General features: G+C 38.6%; 8 protein-coding genes across 8 annotated transcripts; all 8 read left to right on the forward strand.

The window, feature by feature from the left end:
* Nucleotides 1-648: 648 nt before the first annotated feature.
* On the forward strand, nucleotides 649-1,521 carry TM35_000023840 (uncharacterized protein; the record flags this gene model as incomplete). Its single annotated transcript, XM_029021702.1, has 1 exon — nucleotides 649-1,521. One exon carries the CDS (start codon nucleotides 649-651, stop codon nucleotides 1,519-1,521), a length of 873 nt encoding a protein of 290 aa, XP_028887124.1.
* Nucleotides 1,522-2,274: 753 nt separating this feature from the next.
* Nucleotides 2,275-3,696, forward strand: TM35_000023850 (uncharacterized protein; the record flags this gene model as incomplete). Its single annotated transcript, XM_029021703.1, has 1 exon — nucleotides 2,275-3,696. One exon carries the CDS (start codon nucleotides 2,275-2,277, stop codon nucleotides 3,694-3,696), a length of 1,422 nt encoding a protein of 473 aa, XP_028887125.1.
* A 362-nt stretch (nucleotides 3,697-4,058) lies between these two features.
* On the forward strand, nucleotides 4,059-4,652 carry TM35_000023860 (translation elongation factor 1-beta; the record flags this gene model as incomplete). The annotated part of the gene is made up of 1 exon (XM_029021704.1): nucleotides 4,059-4,652. The coding sequence occupies one exon, from the start codon at nucleotides 4,059-4,061 to the stop codon at nucleotides 4,650-4,652; it is 594 nt and encodes a 197-aa protein (XP_028887126.1).
* A 775-nt stretch (nucleotides 4,653-5,427) lies between these two features.
* On the forward strand, nucleotides 5,428-7,107 carry TM35_000023870 (uncharacterized protein; the record flags this gene model as incomplete). Its single annotated transcript, XM_029021705.1, has 1 exon — nucleotides 5,428-7,107. One exon carries the CDS (start codon nucleotides 5,428-5,430, stop codon nucleotides 7,105-7,107), a length of 1,680 nt encoding a protein of 559 aa, XP_028887127.1.
* A 393-nt stretch (nucleotides 7,108-7,500) lies between these two features.
* TM35_000023880 (uncharacterized protein) lies at nucleotides 7,501-10,683 on the forward strand (the record flags this gene model as incomplete). The annotated part of the gene is made up of 1 exon (XM_029021706.1): nucleotides 7,501-10,683. One exon carries the CDS (start codon nucleotides 7,501-7,503, stop codon nucleotides 10,681-10,683), a length of 3,183 nt encoding a protein of 1,060 aa, XP_028887128.1.
* Nucleotides 10,684-11,124: 441 nt separating this feature from the next.
* TM35_000023890 (putative coiled-coil domain-containing protein 104) lies at nucleotides 11,125-12,450 on the forward strand (the record flags this gene model as incomplete). The annotated part of the gene is made up of 1 exon (XM_029021707.1): nucleotides 11,125-12,450. The coding sequence occupies one exon, from the start codon at nucleotides 11,125-11,127 to the stop codon at nucleotides 12,448-12,450; it is 1,326 nt and encodes a 441-aa protein (XP_028887129.1).
* Nucleotides 12,451-13,602: 1,152 nt separating this feature from the next.
* On the forward strand, nucleotides 13,603-13,956 carry TM35_000023900 (uncharacterized protein; the record flags this gene model as incomplete). The annotated part of the gene is made up of 1 exon (XM_029021708.1): nucleotides 13,603-13,956. One exon carries the CDS (start codon nucleotides 13,603-13,605, stop codon nucleotides 13,954-13,956), a length of 354 nt encoding a protein of 117 aa, XP_028887130.1.
* A 741-nt stretch (nucleotides 13,957-14,697) lies between these two features.
* On the forward strand, nucleotides 14,698-17,862 carry TM35_000023910 (uncharacterized protein; the record flags this gene model as incomplete). Its single annotated transcript, XM_029021709.1, has 1 exon — nucleotides 14,698-17,862. The coding sequence occupies one exon, from the start codon at nucleotides 14,698-14,700 to the stop codon at nucleotides 17,860-17,862; it is 3,165 nt and encodes a 1,054-aa protein (XP_028887131.1).
* Between the last annotated feature and the right edge of the window lie 205 nt (nucleotides 17,863-18,067).

An 18,067-nucleotide genomic window follows, 5' to 3' on the forward strand; every position in this document is an offset into this window, starting at 1 on the left:
GGTAATCACTTGTTTACTGTTAATAATAATAATATAATTGCTACTGTGTTCAGTACACTGGGCACCGAGAAAATTAATTCCGATGACACCCACTGGGCCAGGGTACATCAATTTGTGTGGAAATACCTAATCTCTTTTCTTTTTTGTACTTGTAAGCAGAGTATTGCTGTGCTCCTTGTGCTGTGTCTCACTCTGCAATTGTGTGTTTCTGGTAAATGATATCTCTTTTCTTTTTTATATGCTTTTGCATTATATCCGAATGAGGTAACGTTACAGTTTGTTTGTTTGTTTGTTCCTATGGGGACACTGCAAATTGTAATGGGGACAGGGAGAAACCAACACATAGAGATTTTTGCATTATCCGTTATTATTATTTCTTTGTGTGTGTGTGGCTATCTCTGCAATGTTACCAAATGATATTCAATTCGTTTATAATCTTTTTTTTTTTATTTGGGATTGGATGGAACTTCATTTTGTTTGAATAATGGGTATTTTCCCTAATATGTCTAATTTCATTTACATTCTTGCTTGACTCCATATGTGTGTGTGTGTAGTAATAGCGGTGTACTGGTTCTTTTCTGTTTTTCTCTCTCTCTCTTTACACACATGCTCAGATTGCAGTGATCCTCAGTTATAGTAACAACAAGAATGTCCATGTTGTCGTGCCGTGTGTTGTGTCTGTTGGCCATTGTGCTCTGCTATGTGGGTGTGACTCATGCTGATCCTGCTTCAGGGGGCAAGTTGGAATTTGTTAAGGAAGCACAAGAGAAGGCTACGGAAACTTTGAAACTGAAGGCGGAGTGCGAGGAAGCCACCAAGGAAGCTACAGCGGCCGCGCATGCAGCTCAACTATTTGCTGAGGAAACCAAGGCTAATCTCGAAAAAATTGCTGCTGACCCAAAAGAGGTGGAGAAAACGAAGATTGAAGGTCTTAAATTTATTGAAAACGCAAAGAAGGCTGCAGAGAAAGCAAAAAAAGTGCGCGACGAAACTATAACCAGTAAAGATGATACTGAATCAAAAGCTTTTTTTGCTAAAATGCTGGCAGGAGTTACTGATCAACAACCAGAAATTGCGGCGGCAATGAAAGCAGCTGACGCTGCACAAGACGCTATAACTAATGCTAACGATGCTATCGACGTTGCGAATGTTCATGCCAATAATGTGGAGAGTGTCCTGAGGAAACTCGACGACGCAGTTGCTGCAGCTGAAAAGAAGAAGGAAGAAAAACAGGTGGAGACTCAGGCACAGCAACAGACAAATGAAACATCTCTTGGTGAGCAGCAAGGCCATACAGAAGGAAATAAGACGGAGCAAACACAAGAAGCTCAGTCTTCTTCTTCCTCTTCTCATTCTTCTGATGCTCCTGATGTTCGTGAAACGTCTGCCATTCCTTTACCCACGAATGCTACAATAACGAATGGCATCACACAAAATGACGGCAGCAGCAGCCCTGCGTTACTGCGTGTTCCACTCCTGCTGCTGCTGCTCTCTGTGCTGGGCTGCATGGCCGTGTGCTGAGCACTGTGCTGGGGTCCATCTAAAGAGTGTTGGTAATTACTTGTTTACGGTTAATAATAATATAATTGCTACTGTATTCAGTATACTGAACACCGAGAAAATTATTGCTGACGACACCCAGTGGGCTAGGGTGCATCAATTTGTGTGGAAATACCTAATCTCTTTTCTTTTTTATACTTTTAAGCAGAGCATCGCTGTGCACCTTGTGCTGTGTATCACTCTGCAATTGTGTGTTTCTGGTAAATGATATCTCTTTTCTTTTTTGTTTGCTTTCACATTTTGTGAGAATGGGGTAACATATAATTTGTTTGTTCCTATAGGGACACTGCAAATTATAAATTGGACAGGGAGAAACCAACACATGAAGAGAGATTTATGCATTATCCGTTATTATTATTTTTTTTGTGTGTGTGGCTATCTCTTCAATGTTACCAAATGATATTCAATTCGTATATAATCTTTTCTGTTTTCTTGGGGGTTGGATGATTCTTCATTTTCTTTGAATAATGGTTATTTTCCCTAATATGTCTAATTTCTTTACATTATTGCTTGACTCTATATGTGTGTGTTTGTGTGGAGTAATAGCGGTTTACTGCTGCTTTTCTGTTTTTTCATTCTATCTACACGCAATCTTTTTTATCAGTACATACATTTCACTAGAAGCACAATCACAGTAGGATATTCAGATCCGGAAAGAGAAGCCGAAGCACAACAACAGAAAGAGGATTTCTGTGATATGGAAGAGAATCAAATATGCACCACCGTCTCCGTTCTCATGTAATTCTCCTTTTTTCTTTTTCCTTTTTTCTTTTTTCTGTTCTTTCTACTGTGGCTGGATGGACGACGGTGGGATCTTTACAACCAAACTGCGCGGCCTCATATTCGCAGGCGGTTGATCTCGACAACCCCAACGTTCTCCCTGGCGCTATTGGGACCGTCCGTACGTATGAAGGATGTTTTCAGCGACACCGTGATCGATTTGTTGTTGTGTCCCCACAACGAACTACACCGTCACCAAAGTTATTTCCATCGTGTCAGTATTTTCTACAGCAAAATAAAACTCTGACAATGTATTATCTAGTCTCAGATATTTGTCGTATGGGACATAGTACAAAGGATGCACCTCATTTAATGACGTTTCTTATTGATTACTTTGCCCCATGTTCACTTCTCTGTAGAAAGAATTCAACACGTCTTCGTGTTCAACTGAAAATTCTCTATGGTAATGTTTGTGCATCTTATCCGGTGCCAAAGTTAGATAGGTCTTTTAGAACAGTAGTCTTGGGATGGTTTCAAGCCTTGCTTCGTAGTGATTCACCTTTTATGAAATTAATGTCTTCATGGGGTATTGATTTTGTTACTTCACGTTTACCCACTGGTAATGTAAAAATACTTGCTGAAGAAATTTTTTACAAGGAAGCAATGCAAGAGAAAGGTTTTTTCTGTCCTCGTGGGGATCAAGTACCTTTAAATGTTAATAATATTTCTATTCTTGGTACTTCTGCTGGGAATTTGGAGATAAATAGTGGACTTCGAATCATTGTTCGATGGGAACGTTTTCGTTGGTTTCGTACTCGTGCTCAGGCAAATCTTTTTAGGGAATGTCTTTTGCAGTATTATGAAATTCCACCTCGTCCAAAGGAAACCTCTTTATTGCTGCTTCGACGCCCTGGTGAAAGACATTTTGATGAGAGTAAATGGTATAATTTACTTAATGCTACCTTAGCATCATGTGAGGCAACAGTAAATATGGAAACTTTTTCTTCAATGTCTTACTATCGTCAAGCATCCCTTATGCATAATAGTTCTATTTTTATAGCAGCTCATGGTGCTGGAGTTGTGAATATTATGGCTATGACTCCAGGAAGTGTTGTTGTAGAATTATTTCCACATGGTTTTCGTTATGCCATGTATGAAGAATTGGCAATTCTTTTAGGTCTTCATTACATTCCCTACGAGAGTCCAAAGGTTTGGCCTCCCAAATGTTGTAGTGTACGTTGGGAAGACCGGGCATCAAAGTTCATGCCACCACTGAAAAATGAAACTCTACCAAAAACAAGTTTTGGTGTACGTTCATGTAAGGAATGTGATATTAAAGTTTCTTTTAATGATATGACGATGATAATACGTGATGCATTAAGCCTTTTGGCTGCTCGTGAAGAAGAAGAAGTATAGTTATTGGTGTTGATGAGGTGGAACCTATTCTCTTTGATTCTATTTATCTGTTTCTCCACCTTTTGTTATTCTCTATGCTGTGCACAGCATTATTCCCTAAAGACCAATAAAAAAGTTTTTCTATACATAATGATTTGGTATTTTGTTGTACTGTTTGGTCGCTTAACTTCTTTTTTTCCGTCCACTTTCTTGAAGACTGAGGTGAGCTCCCATTACCTTTTAATGTGTATTGTTTCTTTTTTTCCCCCTTTATATCTCTTTCTTCTTTTTTTATACTTATTCTCTCTCTCTCTATCTTTTTATTCATCTCAGATACAAACTTACTAACTCTCCTAATCACCTAACCCCCGACAGAAGTGATCATGTCCACTCTTAAGGAACTCAACGGCCGCCTCACCGCCCAGCCTTACGTGTCCGGCTTCACCCCAAGCCAAGAGGACGCGCGCATCTTCGCCGAGATGTTCGGCTCCCGCACCGCCGTGATTGAGTGGGCCGCCCGCATGGCCGCGTACTATCAAGCGGAGCGCGACGAACTCGCCGGCGCTGCGTCCTCATCAAAGAAGGCCGCCGCTGCAGAAGAGGATGAAGACATTGATCTCTTTGGTGAGGTCACAGAGGAGGAAAAGGCCGCACTCGAGGCAAAGAAGAAGAAGGACGCTGATGCCAAGAAGGCCAAGAAGGTGGTCATTGCCAAGTCTTCTATTCTCTTCGACGTGAAGCCATGGGATGATACAGTCGATCTGGAAGCACTCGCCCAGAAGTTACATGCTGTGAAGCGCGACGGTCTTCTTTGGGGTGACCACAAACTTGTTCCAGTGGCGTTTGGCCTGAAGAAGCTTCAGCAGCTGATTGTCATTGAGGACGACAAGGTTTCTGGTGATGACCTCGAGGATCTTATCATGTCATTTGAGAACGAGGTGCAGTCTATGGACATCGTCGCCTGGAATAAGATTTAAACAGAGCAAATAGCAAGATGAAGGTAAAAAAAAAGAAAAATGAAGATAACAGGACGAGAAACGATTGTGCTTATTTTCGGATCTTTCTCTGTGCCTCTATTTCTCTGTGTTACTTTTTTTTTTGTTTGTGCGTGAGAGAAAAAAAAAAATGAGGGATGAAGAAAAAAAAAAAAGGCCTATGCTTGTGTGTATGTGGGTCTAAAGGGGGTCCATGGCATTCTCTGTGTGTGTTTATAGCTAATCAGTTTTCTGCCATGGTGGGAGTAGAAAGAATGAGGCAATGCATTTGCATAAATGCAGGAAAGGAAAAAGAAATTAGTAAAAAAAAAAAGAAATTTAACTAAAGGAAAAAAAAAAAAAAAGAAAAGAAAGCAAATGGGAGAAATAAGGTCCATGGGAAGACTATGCTACGTTTCTTTTCATAACCCCTTAAACCTTGTAGGAATACTCATCATATTATCACACATTTGGTTGTTTGTTTTTTTTTATCATTTTTTTCTCTTTCTCTCTCTCTGATAAGTGTTAACTTGATATTAATTTCTGAGATAGCCATTATTTAAAAAGGCGTGAAAGTGAGAAGGAAAGAAAGAAAAATGGCATGATATCTTATTTTTAGTAATCTGGTAGAGTTTTCTTGTGAGTGAAATTTATCTCCTTGTTTTGTTTTTTCTTTTTCTTTTTTTTTTTTCTTACCTCTGTGCAATAATACTTTTCATATAAATGGAAGAAGAAGAAGAATAAAAAGTAAAAAAAAAGAAAAGAAAAATATATATATATGAAGCGTTACGGGAGTAGTAAACCTGCAGTTATTGCGGGTATTATTCGAGGGAACCATCTCTGTAATAATAATGGTTCTTCTCTCTCACTTCATGCACATGGCAGTAGAGATGGTATGTGTAGTGTCTCTCATCGGGTAAGTTGTATCCGATTCACTACACAAACTCCAGTACTTCTTCAATCATGGGCACAACGAGCGAATCGTTTGTGGATGTGTATTAAAGAAGATTGTCGACACGTCAATGCCTCAGGGGCTACACATTGTGAGACGTGTAATACTGAAAAACCTATTCTTAAGGGATGGTTGTGTACAGAGTGTGAAACACGAAATCATAAGGGAGTTAAAAAATGTCACAAGTGTGGAACTTCTGCAGATATGAGTGAAGATTTCTGGATGTGTATTGCATGCGAAAAAAATAATCGTATTGACGAAATAGATGATAATAGTCGTTGTGGATTTTGTGGTTATGATATGGCCCCTATGTCAATGACAGAAGCGGAAGCACTTCGTATTCAATATGAACGTTCTCAACGACTTCGTGAAGCACAAGAACAATTTGATAATCTTTCTGCTAAAGAATCTGATGATCAATTTGGTGATGAAACAGCTGGTGCTTCCATGTTGCCAGATGCCATTAAAGGGCCACTTACTTCTACTACTATTCCTGCTTCTAATGTTAATGTTAATGCTAATCCTTCACATTCACCATCGTTGTCATCGTTACCACGCAATATTCCTGAAGTAAAACCATTTACACCAGCTCCATTAGAAACAGCTCACTCACGTTTATACAGAAAATCACGACGACCTGTTCCTCTTCCTACAGGAATACCACAAGGACCACCAGGATTTGATTGGATGTGCCGTGAAAGCAATTGTGGAACTATTAATGCTGGAGATGAAGAGAATTGTAGCAAGTGTGGTACACATATTACACCTAGTGAATGGGAATGCTGTCATTGCGGTGCGGTGAATCATTTAACTCGTTCAAGGTGTTTTAACTGTCAAGTGCCTATTTCTGTATCGTGGGTTTGCTCCAGTTGTAGGGCAGCGACCAGTATTTATGATCGTACCTGTCGAGAATGTGGAATACCACGTCCACCAACAGAACCGAAAGAAGCCCGTGATGTTCAGCAAACATGGAAAGCGAATTCCACTACAACTGGTGGTGGTAGAAGGCGTACAATGCGTAGAGAAGATTGGAATTGTCCAGAATGTCAAGGATTGAACTTTGCATCACGAACTGCATGTTATCAATGTGGAGCTCCAAAGTCTACAAGTGAAGAATCTGTTTCTAGTGTAAATACAGAGGCTGTTCCAGATCCTGCGCTTAGTCATAATAATTGGTTCTGTCGATATTGTCAAGCGAGTAACTTTCGTACACGTACGAGTTGTTGGCAATGTGGTCGTGCTTCCGCAGAGTCTGGGGCAACATCATGGTCTAATGATGAGTCTACACCACAGTTTGAGCGGGAGGGATTTCAGCAAGATGTGGATGGTAGCTCAGTAGCAGAAGGACAAATGAATGTGTGGAATAAGAAGAGTGATGATTGGACCTGTGGAAAATGTTTTTCAAAGAACTTTAAAAATCGACAGGAGTGTCACAAGTGTGGGGCTACAAAAACTGTGGCAGTGGCCCCAAGACGTGCGTTTGTACGTAAACCGGTCAAAATTTAGAAATAATGGGTTTTTTATTTTGGTAATGAAGATCCCATTGTTTGGATAACAGATAAATGATTCACATTCTGTTTACACATATATATACATATGCATATAAATCTGGGAGAGAGAGAGATAGAAATAGAGAGTGAAGACTGGAGAATTTCAATTTCTCAAAATCCAGACGTTTTTTTCCCATTTTCTCTCTCTCTCTCTTTCGTATGCCTTGTGCATGTGTTGTTAACCTATTATTATTTTTTTTTTTTTATTTTTAAAAAATTAACAATTACTCGTCATATATTCTGCTCCATTGAATACATCTTCCTTTTTTATTTTTTAATTGTTGTTTTTTTTTCATTTGTTTTCTTCTCATATTTTTTTCTATAAAAGCCGTAGGGTGGGTGGAATTCTATGCGCCGGCTACTTCTCCCTTTGGTGGTGTCTACCACATCTGGGGATGTTGTGCGTTCCTTGTCCACATCCCTGCCGTTGTGGTGCACATCCTCCACTTCTGCCCGATCCACACACTCTTCACATGCCGTGGCCTTCACAGATGAGGAGATGGTGGATGAGGAACACCTCGCACGACTACTCGTGCAGAATACGCCCATGTTTACCGCCGTATCCCCGTCAAGAGCGGGAGATGGGAAACCCATAACGTCTTCTCAGGTCTCGTCTGCAATAAATGAAACTACAGTATCATCAGCAGAAGAAGAACAAGAGGAAGAAGAAGAGAAAGCAGTAGGGATAAGTAACAATAAGACGTTGATGGGATCTATACCTACAGCGAATGATGCGGTGAATATTCCACGTAGTGGCACTGCGGTTACACATTCAAGACGAGAGAATGACTATTACGCTAAATACTCACATGTGCGTCGTGTCCAGCATACAAAGATGGGTAAAGCGGAGAATGAGATGGAGCAAGAAGGAAGTATTGAATGGATGTGTTGTGGTTGCCGAACATATAATTTCATTGGTAGGAAAAGTTGTAGACGGTGTAAACAAAAAGATGTTGAATCTTTTAAACATAATTTTCCACCAGCACGTCATATTCCACTTTTTCCTACTGTATGGACTTGTCATTCCTGTGGACATGCAAATCGTTGTGATCAAACTAACTCTAATAATAGACGAAAATTTTATTGTGGAAATTGTGGAGTTTACTTTAGTGGTTTACGTGAGTGGTATTGTCCTTCATGTAATCACGTTAATTCTCGTGGATCTACACAATGTGCAACATGTTATGAAGCTAGACCACACGTTTGGACATGTTCTGAATGCAAAGAAGATAAAAACTCTATCTTTTATACAGAATGTCGTAACTGTCGTTCCTCACGACAACGACTTGTCTCTGATTCTACTGTTCTTTGTTCAACTTGTCATCAACGCAATGATGTACAGTGGGAGATGTGTTTTGTCTGCATGACACCTCTTGGAATGATGCGAAGTGTGAAGAAACTACAAGAGAAGTCTGGTGTTACTATTACAGAGAGTACAGAGTCAATATCAACAGTGGCCAACGCAGAGGATGTTGTGGAAAAGGCCAAAATGAAAGAAAATAATGTTGTTAATAATGTTTTAAAAGAAGTAGGACAGGACCAGAACAACCAGCAAGAGCAACAGCAACAGCAGCAACAACAACAAGAAGAAGAAGATCTAAAGCAACGAGAGCAAAATAAAGAAAATATGAATACAACTTCATCATCATCAACAACAACAACAACAACAACAACACAAGTAAAAGAAAAAAAACAAGAAGTTTCAGATGATGGTTCCTGGTGGTGTATGGAATGTCAAGTTTTACATCGACGTAATGTTGCATTTTGTGATATTTGCCTTAAGCCAAAGACATTAGTAGATTCAAAAAGTGAAGAAACTCCATCTAATCATTCTAAGCTTAATAGCAGTAGTACTACTTGGACTTGCAGTGCATGTTCTCATTGCAATGAAGATATATCAGACATTATTTGTAAAAAATGCCAAAAACCTCGACAACAAGATCATAAGGAAGAAGTTCAGAAAGGTCAAAAAGAAAAAGAATCACTACAGGGAAATTCACATAAAACTAGTGAAGTTGTAGTAAATACCTTGAACCCTATTATTTCTTCTTCTTCTTCATCATTATGTAATACGGGTGACTGGCGTTGTCCATATTGTAGAAATATGATAAATGTTATGATTACTTCCTGTTGTGGTGTACCACGTGAGGTTCCTTTTGGTTATTGGCTTTGCCCCACCTGTTGTAGTACTAATCGTGATGAACGAGGTAAATGTATTGGTTGTAGTGCGGCTCCACCTGAAAAGCCTTGGCGTTGTCTTTTATGCAGAAATAAAAATCATAATGACGCCTTTTTCTGTACGAGATGTGGTTCTGCTCATCCACATCATTGGAAGTGTGAAAAATGTGGAGTGCGATGTTTACATGCGTGTGATAAACGATGTCGATCTTGTGGATCCGTAAAACCCACTATAGATCTAATTGCTTGCCAGAATTGTTGTGCAGATAATCATCCATCTCGAAAAAGTTGTTTTCGCTGTCGTGCACGACTCTCCTCTGATAGTTGGAACTGTAAAGCCTGTGGATCTCATGGAAATGAAAAACATTTACGTCGCTGCACTAGTTGTGGTGAGGCACGTGTATATAATATGGATGAAGTGACGTGGATTTGTGATGTCTGCAATACCGCTGTTTACTCTGGTGGAGATCTCCCTGTGCGTACACAATGTCCACGTTGTAACTCGGATCGCACATCCCGTAGTGTTTGTGTGCCTAGTAGGTGGAAGTGTCGCCGTTGTGGTTTGACTAATTTATATAATGCCGCTACTTGTATGGAATGTGAAAGTAAACGTGTTCTTGTTGGTTTACAAACACATACCACTTGTCCTACATGTTTTCGATTAACATCTCTAACCGTAGAGGAGCGATGTGAACACTGCGGTAGTGATTTGGCACAAGTAATCAATATGTGTGGGTCGGCGATATCACTGGAGACTTTCACAGCACCTCTCACCGTAACAGAAAGTACTGTGGTATCTGGAAGTAATACTAAAGATGATACGTTTGCTTTGACGAATAAAGTTCTCTCTTCTTCTTCTTCAACTACTACTATTGCTACTGCTTCTGCTGTTGCTGCATCTTCTTTGCTATACAATAATATGGCGAAAGAGTCATCTACGATTGCTAGTCAAACGGAATCGAGAAAAACTACTGTTTTAAGTGATCATAACGAGGGTTATGTAGGATTGGTTAATAATAATGATAATGATCTTGGTATCTCATCGTCAAGAACGAGGTCAACGTCAGAATTTATGGAGAGTTGTACTCTCACCAATGGAAATTCTGCCTACAATGATGAGGAGTTCAAAATTAAACATGAGGAAGAAAGTTTAAACAATGAATTTAATATTAACAGTGAGGATATTCATCATGATGATGATGATATTTCCGATGTTGAGGATGATATTGAGGGTTTTGACGCTGGAGAGTGGAGTGGTGATATTCCATCTTGGATGTGTGGAAACTGCGAGGCCACAAACCTTGAGGAGGCGGAGATATGTGTAGATTGTGGTCTTCGCCGTGCTGATGAATAGGTTGGTGTACGGAAGTTGATAAGTTGTCTCACAGACGTGTAATTGTGTGTGTGTGTGTTTGTGTAGTGCAGAAGAACACTCAAGAAGAAAAAAAGAAAAGGAATAAATGCAATTGTTCTCTCTTTCTATCTCTTTCTCTTTTTCTGTGTATGTGTGTGTGTAAGTGTTTGTTATAATGCAAACATATATGGACGGTGAAAAAAATTTTTTTCTTTTTATTCCTTTTTCTATACAAAAAATAATAGAGAATTTATACTAGCGAAATCAAAAAAAAAATAAAATACAACAAGAACAACATTAGCAGCAACATCAAATCAAAAAGGAAAGTAAAAAAAAAAAAAAAAAACACTTGAGAGAAGAATACTACAAAGAAAAAAAGAAAAGAAAAAGGAAAAAAAGAAGTAATACAAATAAACTTCTGGTTTACTTTCTAATAAAAGAATGTCAGAAGACGGCTGGATCACAGAGTCTGTTGTGCAGTTTACCCGAAGTCCACTCTGGCGTACACCTGTTGACAACTTTGTGGATGACAATTGTTGGCTCTTTACGGATGATACTGAAATGAAAGTGGAGCAGACGGAAGTGCATTTCGCATTCCGTAAACTTATTGATGAACTTCTTACATCATTCGTTCAAGATATAGGCGTCAGTTTAGAAAGTGTGATTGACGCCGTACATCACTCTGTTGAAGGAGCATCCAATGAAAAGGATAGTGCGGAGCAGTTTCTCAATTACATTTTCTACGTGGATGATTTCCGCTCTTTTCATAAGATGATGGTAAAACGAAATATTCAACTTGATATTCTCGCCTCTCGAGCCTTGGAGCAACAGGCTAAAGGTGAAGAAGGCTCTCTCATTGATGAATCCACATTAGATGAGGAGACGGCGATAAAGTTAGCCATTGAGGCCTCTCTTCAGGCTGAGGCCAATACACGTAAAGAGATGGAATTAGAGGATGTTCAAATACAAGAAGCCCTCGCCTTATCTATTGCGGCAGAGGAAGAACGTATTCGTCGGGCTGGTCAAATAGTTCAGGAAGAGGCGGCAAAGGAGGCCACACAGGTGGGAACTGCAGTGGCAGAGCAATCAAAGAATGAAAAGTTAAATGCATTAAATGAGGAACGAGAACATGTGATTGAAAAATTGGAAGCACGTGCACTTGAAGTACGACAGGAAACTCTCGTTCGACACATTACCGCAACGCAGGAAGTTCCACCAACATCATCTGGTAGTCCATCTCCAAGTAAATCACCATCGAAACAGGCAACACCTTCAAAACCAACAGCAGTGCATAATGAACAATCTGTACTACCAAAGAATAATACTACTACTACAGCAACAGCAGGAGGAGCAGGAGGAGCCCCACCGGCTTCTACAGCTCAGAAGAGTGTTGCACCTCTGCGTTCAGCCCCAGGTAAGGGATTTGGATTTAAACCACTTCCATCTATTCAACCTTCTTTCAAGGAACTCAAGGAGACTGTAGCAAATACCGTTACCCCAGTGAAGCCGGAACCCGTACAGACCTCTTCAACTCCACCACCTCCTACATTAGAGGAGATGGAGGCACGAGCACGATATATGCGTGAGCAGCGAGAGAAAATATTAATGCAGAAAAAAGCAAGCCGAGAAAAGGAGTTACAGGAGTACGCTTCTAAAGGTGGTAAAGCAAATGACAAGTCAGATGCTCTTCCAGATGGTGAAAAGCAAATGACACTTGAATTGGCACGGCGTCTTCGTGAGGATATTGTTCGAGAGGCAACCAAATAACCAGTGAAGGGGAGTAGAAAAATGAAGTTTTTTTTTTTTTAAGGTACGTACAGGAGAAATAAATCTTTTTTTTTTATTTCTAACCGTGTTTTTTTTTTTTTTGATTTACTGACATTACAGTGGAAATTGACGTGTGGGTGAAGTATTTAAGAAGGAAAGTACTTGAAGAAAGGTGCAAATACTAATAATAATAATAATACTGCATGTCTGTGGAATGGCAGATGTTCTGCATGTGAAATAATTCTGTATCTGTTTATGTACTTGTAATGTCTTTTATTTTACCGATTTGGACATTGTGAGTTATGGATGCAGAATGGCAAAAAAAAAGAAAAAGGTAAAGAGAGAAAGAAGTTTTTTATGTTTTTTTTACGGAAAGGAAAAATCCATATTTACCTTCTTGTCTCACCTTCCTTTTTCTTCTTCACCTTTTTTTTTTTTTTTCTTCCTTTGTGTAGTCCTCTTAATCCCCTCTCTGGTAAGAGGGGTAAAACTCATCCAGGATTGTACATTTAAACAATCCTGGATCACAGGAAACACGTTGGGTATGAAGAGTACAGTCGATTTGCCGCTGTTTCTTCATATACTTTTATTTTCTTTCTTTCTATCTTTCTGTGAGTCTCTTATACCCTTTCTATCTCTTTAGCGTTGAATATGCAGCGAGAAGAAGTGAAATGGCGTGAGGAACAAAAAAGTAACACACAGGGTCATAAAAAAAAAAAAAAAAAAAACAGAAGGAAAGGGAAAGTACGTTGAACAATGATATAAATGGTGTGAAAGAAAAAAGAAAGAAACATTACTCAGCTTTGTTTTTTTTTTCCTCTTTCTTTCCGTATACTTGCCAATGTAGTACCTACTAATGTAGGATGTTTGTTTGAATTTTTTTCGGTATTAAGTTGGATTTTTCTCACTGTGTTTTTTTGTTGGTTTCCCTTTTTTCCTTATTATTATTTTCCATTTTTTTGTTCTCTCTCTCTCTCTCTTTCGTTTTTTCTTTACACTTGATTTAGATTATTTTTCATCTATTAGAAGGGTGTCATCTAAGACAGAGAAAAAGTATACAAAAACATAGAACAAATATATATATATATATATATATATATATATATTATTTTTGTTTTTATTTTTTATTTTTTGTTTTCGTTAGAAGTTGAAATGTCTCTCTTTCTGGATATTCGTGTGGCTATTGTAGAATTAGTGTGTGCGGAACATTTACAGCGCACCCTTTTATCATGTGATGAAGCCACATCTTTTCAGCGTATTGTGAGTCAGGCAGTTGCGTGCCGTCGCGGCGAATGGGGATTTGAACAGTATAATCATCATTACAATAGAATAGATGGGATGAGGGAATGTGAAAAGATGGGAATGGGTGATACACCCTATTCATTGATTAAACGAGATGCATTCATGAGAAGGGAAGGAGAGTTACTTAATAGAATAGCAGCTGCCTCAAAAGAGATTCGCCGCACTAGTTCTGTTCTCTACCCTAATCCTGAACCTTCCTTTTGATGTTCATGCGTGAAGGTTTTTTTTTTTTACTTCATCTAGTTGAGTAAATAATATAGAATAGATTTCATATTGCTTCTTATTAATGATGGGTTTCACTGCCATAAACCGGTTGAGGCGAGTATATGTGTGTGATTGAAGAGTGATTGACTTTGGTTCTCAAGTATACATAATTAGAATGAGTAATAGTTGTAATGGTTCTCAAATGCGGATGAGAACTCTTTGGTAATAATATGGGTAAGAGCGTTTTTTTTTATTTTGGTGAAATGTTCTACCCAAACTAACGCTTAAAAGGGAAATCACATTAGCAAAAAATATTTACGGTTTTTTTTTTTTTTTTTTTCATTCGTTTTTTTTTTTTTTTTTTTCATTCGAATCTTTGAAGTAATTGCTTGTTTTTTTTTAAGTACTTCATTTTTCCTGAGCATCAGTTCTTTTTTTTTTTCTACCATAAACACTATCACCTTTCCCGTGTGGTAAAACCATCCCTCTTTGAAGGATGGAACTGTTTCATTATTATTATTGTTATTGTGAATGTTTTATCGTATTTGCTCACTTTCTCTCTTCCCCTGCCACATGCACACACACACAAAGCTATCGTTCAGGAAGCTGAGGGATCACAAGCGAAGAAGAAAAGAAGCACAACTCCAAAAATAAAAAAATAGACATATTCAAGGCTCCTTAGCCGTTACTCCTTTCTCTCTCTCTCTCTCTATATATATATATATATAATATACACATACGATGCGTATTGTGTTTATTGGTGGTCCGCTCTCCGGCCGCGTCCCTGTGGATGTTCCCGCCGACACGCCCTTCGCCCAAATTCTCGCGGCCGTTGAGGCGACCGGCACGTCCCTCGCGGCTTTTCGTCCGCACGCGGCGGAAGTCGACGGCAAACGTGTGCGGCCAACAGCGCGAGTGTTCGGCCCGGCGGAGACCCCCGCGTCTGTGGGACTTCCGGCCAACGGCGCCGTCGTCGTTCTTCGCCCACACACCGTAGAGAATAATAAGAATGCAGGGAATAATAACGCCCTGCAGGTGGAGAGAAAAGAAGAAAATAAGAAGAAGGAAGAGAAGGAAGAGGAAATGCCTCAATCACCTCTCGGGTCTCCAACAACAATGGATAATACATCCGAGAGAACATCTGTGAAGGATTACCGGAGTCGACTAGTGGCTATATACGAAAAGTATGAACCTGCTAAAGTGAGAACAGTGGAGGCTACATTACAAAAATTTAAAGGAAAAGAAGAAGCTGTTATTCGACAGTTAGTAAAAAAATATGGTCCTGAACCTGAAAGTACAACAGATAACCCATCCATGTCCGTAACAACTGATATAATCCCAGAGGAAAGAGTTCAAGAGACAGTAACATCACCTCGTGGAGTCAATGCAAATGCAAGTTATAATGAACGTTTAGTAGCCATCTATCAAAAGTATGAACCTGCAAAGGTGAACACAGTGGAGGCCACTCTACGAAAGTTTCAAGGCAAAGAAGAGGCTGTTATTCGACAATTGGTAAAAAAGTATGGTCCTGAACCACCTGTTTTAAATAAAGAAACACCACCTCAATCTGGTAATATCTCAAACTCCCGTGAAGTTTCTTCTCCTGTTGGGTCTACAACAACAATGGATAATACATCCGAGAGAACATCTGTGAAGGATTACCGGAGTCGATTAATGGCTATATACGAAAAGTATGAACCTGCTAAAGTGAGAACAGTGGATGCTACTTTACAAAAATTTAAGGGAAAAGAAGAAGCTGTTATTCGACAGTTAGTAAAAAAATATGGTCCTGAACCTGATATGACAAAAGAAGAATATACGCAGCCTTCTGATCGTGAGATTGATGTTTTTACTCCTCTCTCTGCTGTATCAAAGTCTCCGGAGAATAATGAGATCATTGGAAAGGTAGAATCTCCAACATCAGGGAATAATGTTGATGAATATAAAAACGTGTTAAAAGATAAATCAGAAATGATATCCAAAACAGAAAACAGGTTTGATTCTAATAATATGAATGACGTAACCCAAGTCAATACTACTATTGGCTCTTCAGAAATAGATTCTAAAACCACTACAAATACTATTGGTAGTAATAATGGTATACCTGTTAATATTGTTTCTGAGACAAGTGGTAAACTTCAAATGGAATCATATGGATTTCAGCAACTTATTTCACCTTTTACTCATGAACCACTTGTAGAACCCTTATCTGAAACAGATGAACCTTCTTTCTCTGAAAAAGAAGTAGTGGAAACGACGTATTCAAATAAAGACAAAGAAGGAGGTATTCGAAAACATTTTTCACTTGAAATAGCTAATGCTATTTTAAAAAATGATGGATTTGATCCTGGAAAACGTCTTCTTCGTGATCTTAATGGTCCTCTTTCTGCAAGACAACACTCCGTAATTACCGCATTAAATAATGAGCGAAGAAATATCTTGACAAGTTCTCGTTTGCAACAAGTGATAAATCGAGCAGTAGGATCATTTTCGGATGCTGCAGAAAATTTAATTCGAAGAAGATACTGGATTAAATGGGAATTTAAAGTTGTTCAACACATAGTAAATGGTTTAATTGAAGGTAATATTTGGACAAAAATGCGTGATGGTGTTAAACTTGTAGATAATGTTCCTCATGATTTTGTAGTACGAAATTTTGATGAATATATTCTTAAAAATCGCATTCGTGCAAAAAGTGAAACTATAGCCTTCTCTGATGATCTACAGAAGGCACTACGTCTCTTACTTTATACGGCTAAGCAACAATCCACATATTTATTAAGTGAAGGAGGTGAATCTCTGGTATTTACGGATGCTGAACTCTCTCCTGTTCGGGACTCTAAAAATCTTACCAAATCTTTATTTACAATATCCCATATACTTAATAATATGGCTACCTCAAGAGCACAAATGGAATCTCAAAAACGAGCATATGCTAAATTACAGGATGAAAATGAAACTCTTCGTGTACAACTTAAAGAAAAAGATGCGCTTTTAAATCGTTTTTCTCTTTCACAAGTGGATTTTGAAAAATCTCGTGATCGTCTAATTCAACTAGAAGAACAATTAGTTGGGACACAAAAAGAATTGGTAAATGCAAAGTATCAAATTCAACATCTTCAACGAGAACTTAAGAGTGAACGTGGTAAATCAGCCATAAAACCTGATCCTATTGCTCAACAGAAAGATCAAGCGTTAGTATCATTACAGCAGGAACTTTCCAATGTTCGATCTAAATTATATCGTGAACAAAAAGAAAGAGAATCATTAGAAGTACAACTTAAGGAAGCAAAACTTGAAATAACACGGGGTATGGATAAAATGCAAAAGTCTTTAACACATGGGGTTCCTTCTCCCAGTGCTCTTGCTGCTGGAGGAACTACTACTACTACTACTACTACTACTACTAATAATAATAATAATAATAATAATAATAATAATAATAATCGTGAGAAATCAAGTAGGACAATGACATCATTACATAATTTACCCAAAGGTTCTTTTTCCCCAGCCATAAGAGGATCACTGGTGATTGGGAAATTTTCTGAAGAAGATTTTTATCCCGATAAGGATGAGATGAAAGATGATGCAAAGCATTCTTTACAGGGAAAGACGAATATAGATCTTGTACGAGATAATCTTCGACTTGAAGCGGAACTGAAAAATTTTCATACAAATGCTTCTCTAACTGCAGAAAATGTATTTGGTAGTTGTCCACATTGTTTAGTGCAGCTCGCTTCTTGCAGTGGGGCACTAACAGGTCCACCAGATGAAAAGGCGGCTTTCTGTTTCAGTTGTAGACGATTCTACACTTTTGGGGAACTCGAGGACCGACGAAAACAGGGAACAGATAAACTGGTAAAGAATAACAGGGGATCATCCGTGAAGAAAGGTCTCCTTACTTAGTTTACAAGAAGCGTGTGAAGGAATGCGGGAAAAAGAAAAAAAAAAAGAAAAATGAATGACTAACAATGTTTGAGGAAACTCCTCTCTCTGAAAAATATTCTCCTCTCACCATTTAAAATAACCAGGGAAAGTTAGTTTTGTGTTTACTATTTTTTTTTATTATTTATTATTATTATTATCTATATCGTCTATATTTATATTTTTT

The sequence above is a fragment of the Trypanosoma theileri genome, assembly GCF_002087225.1.
Source record: "Trypanosoma theileri isolate Edinburgh chromosome Unknown TM35_Tth_2_V1, whole genome shotgun sequence".
Lineage (NCBI taxonomy): Eukaryota > Euglenozoa > Kinetoplastea > Trypanosomatida > Trypanosomatidae > Trypanosoma > Trypanosoma theileri.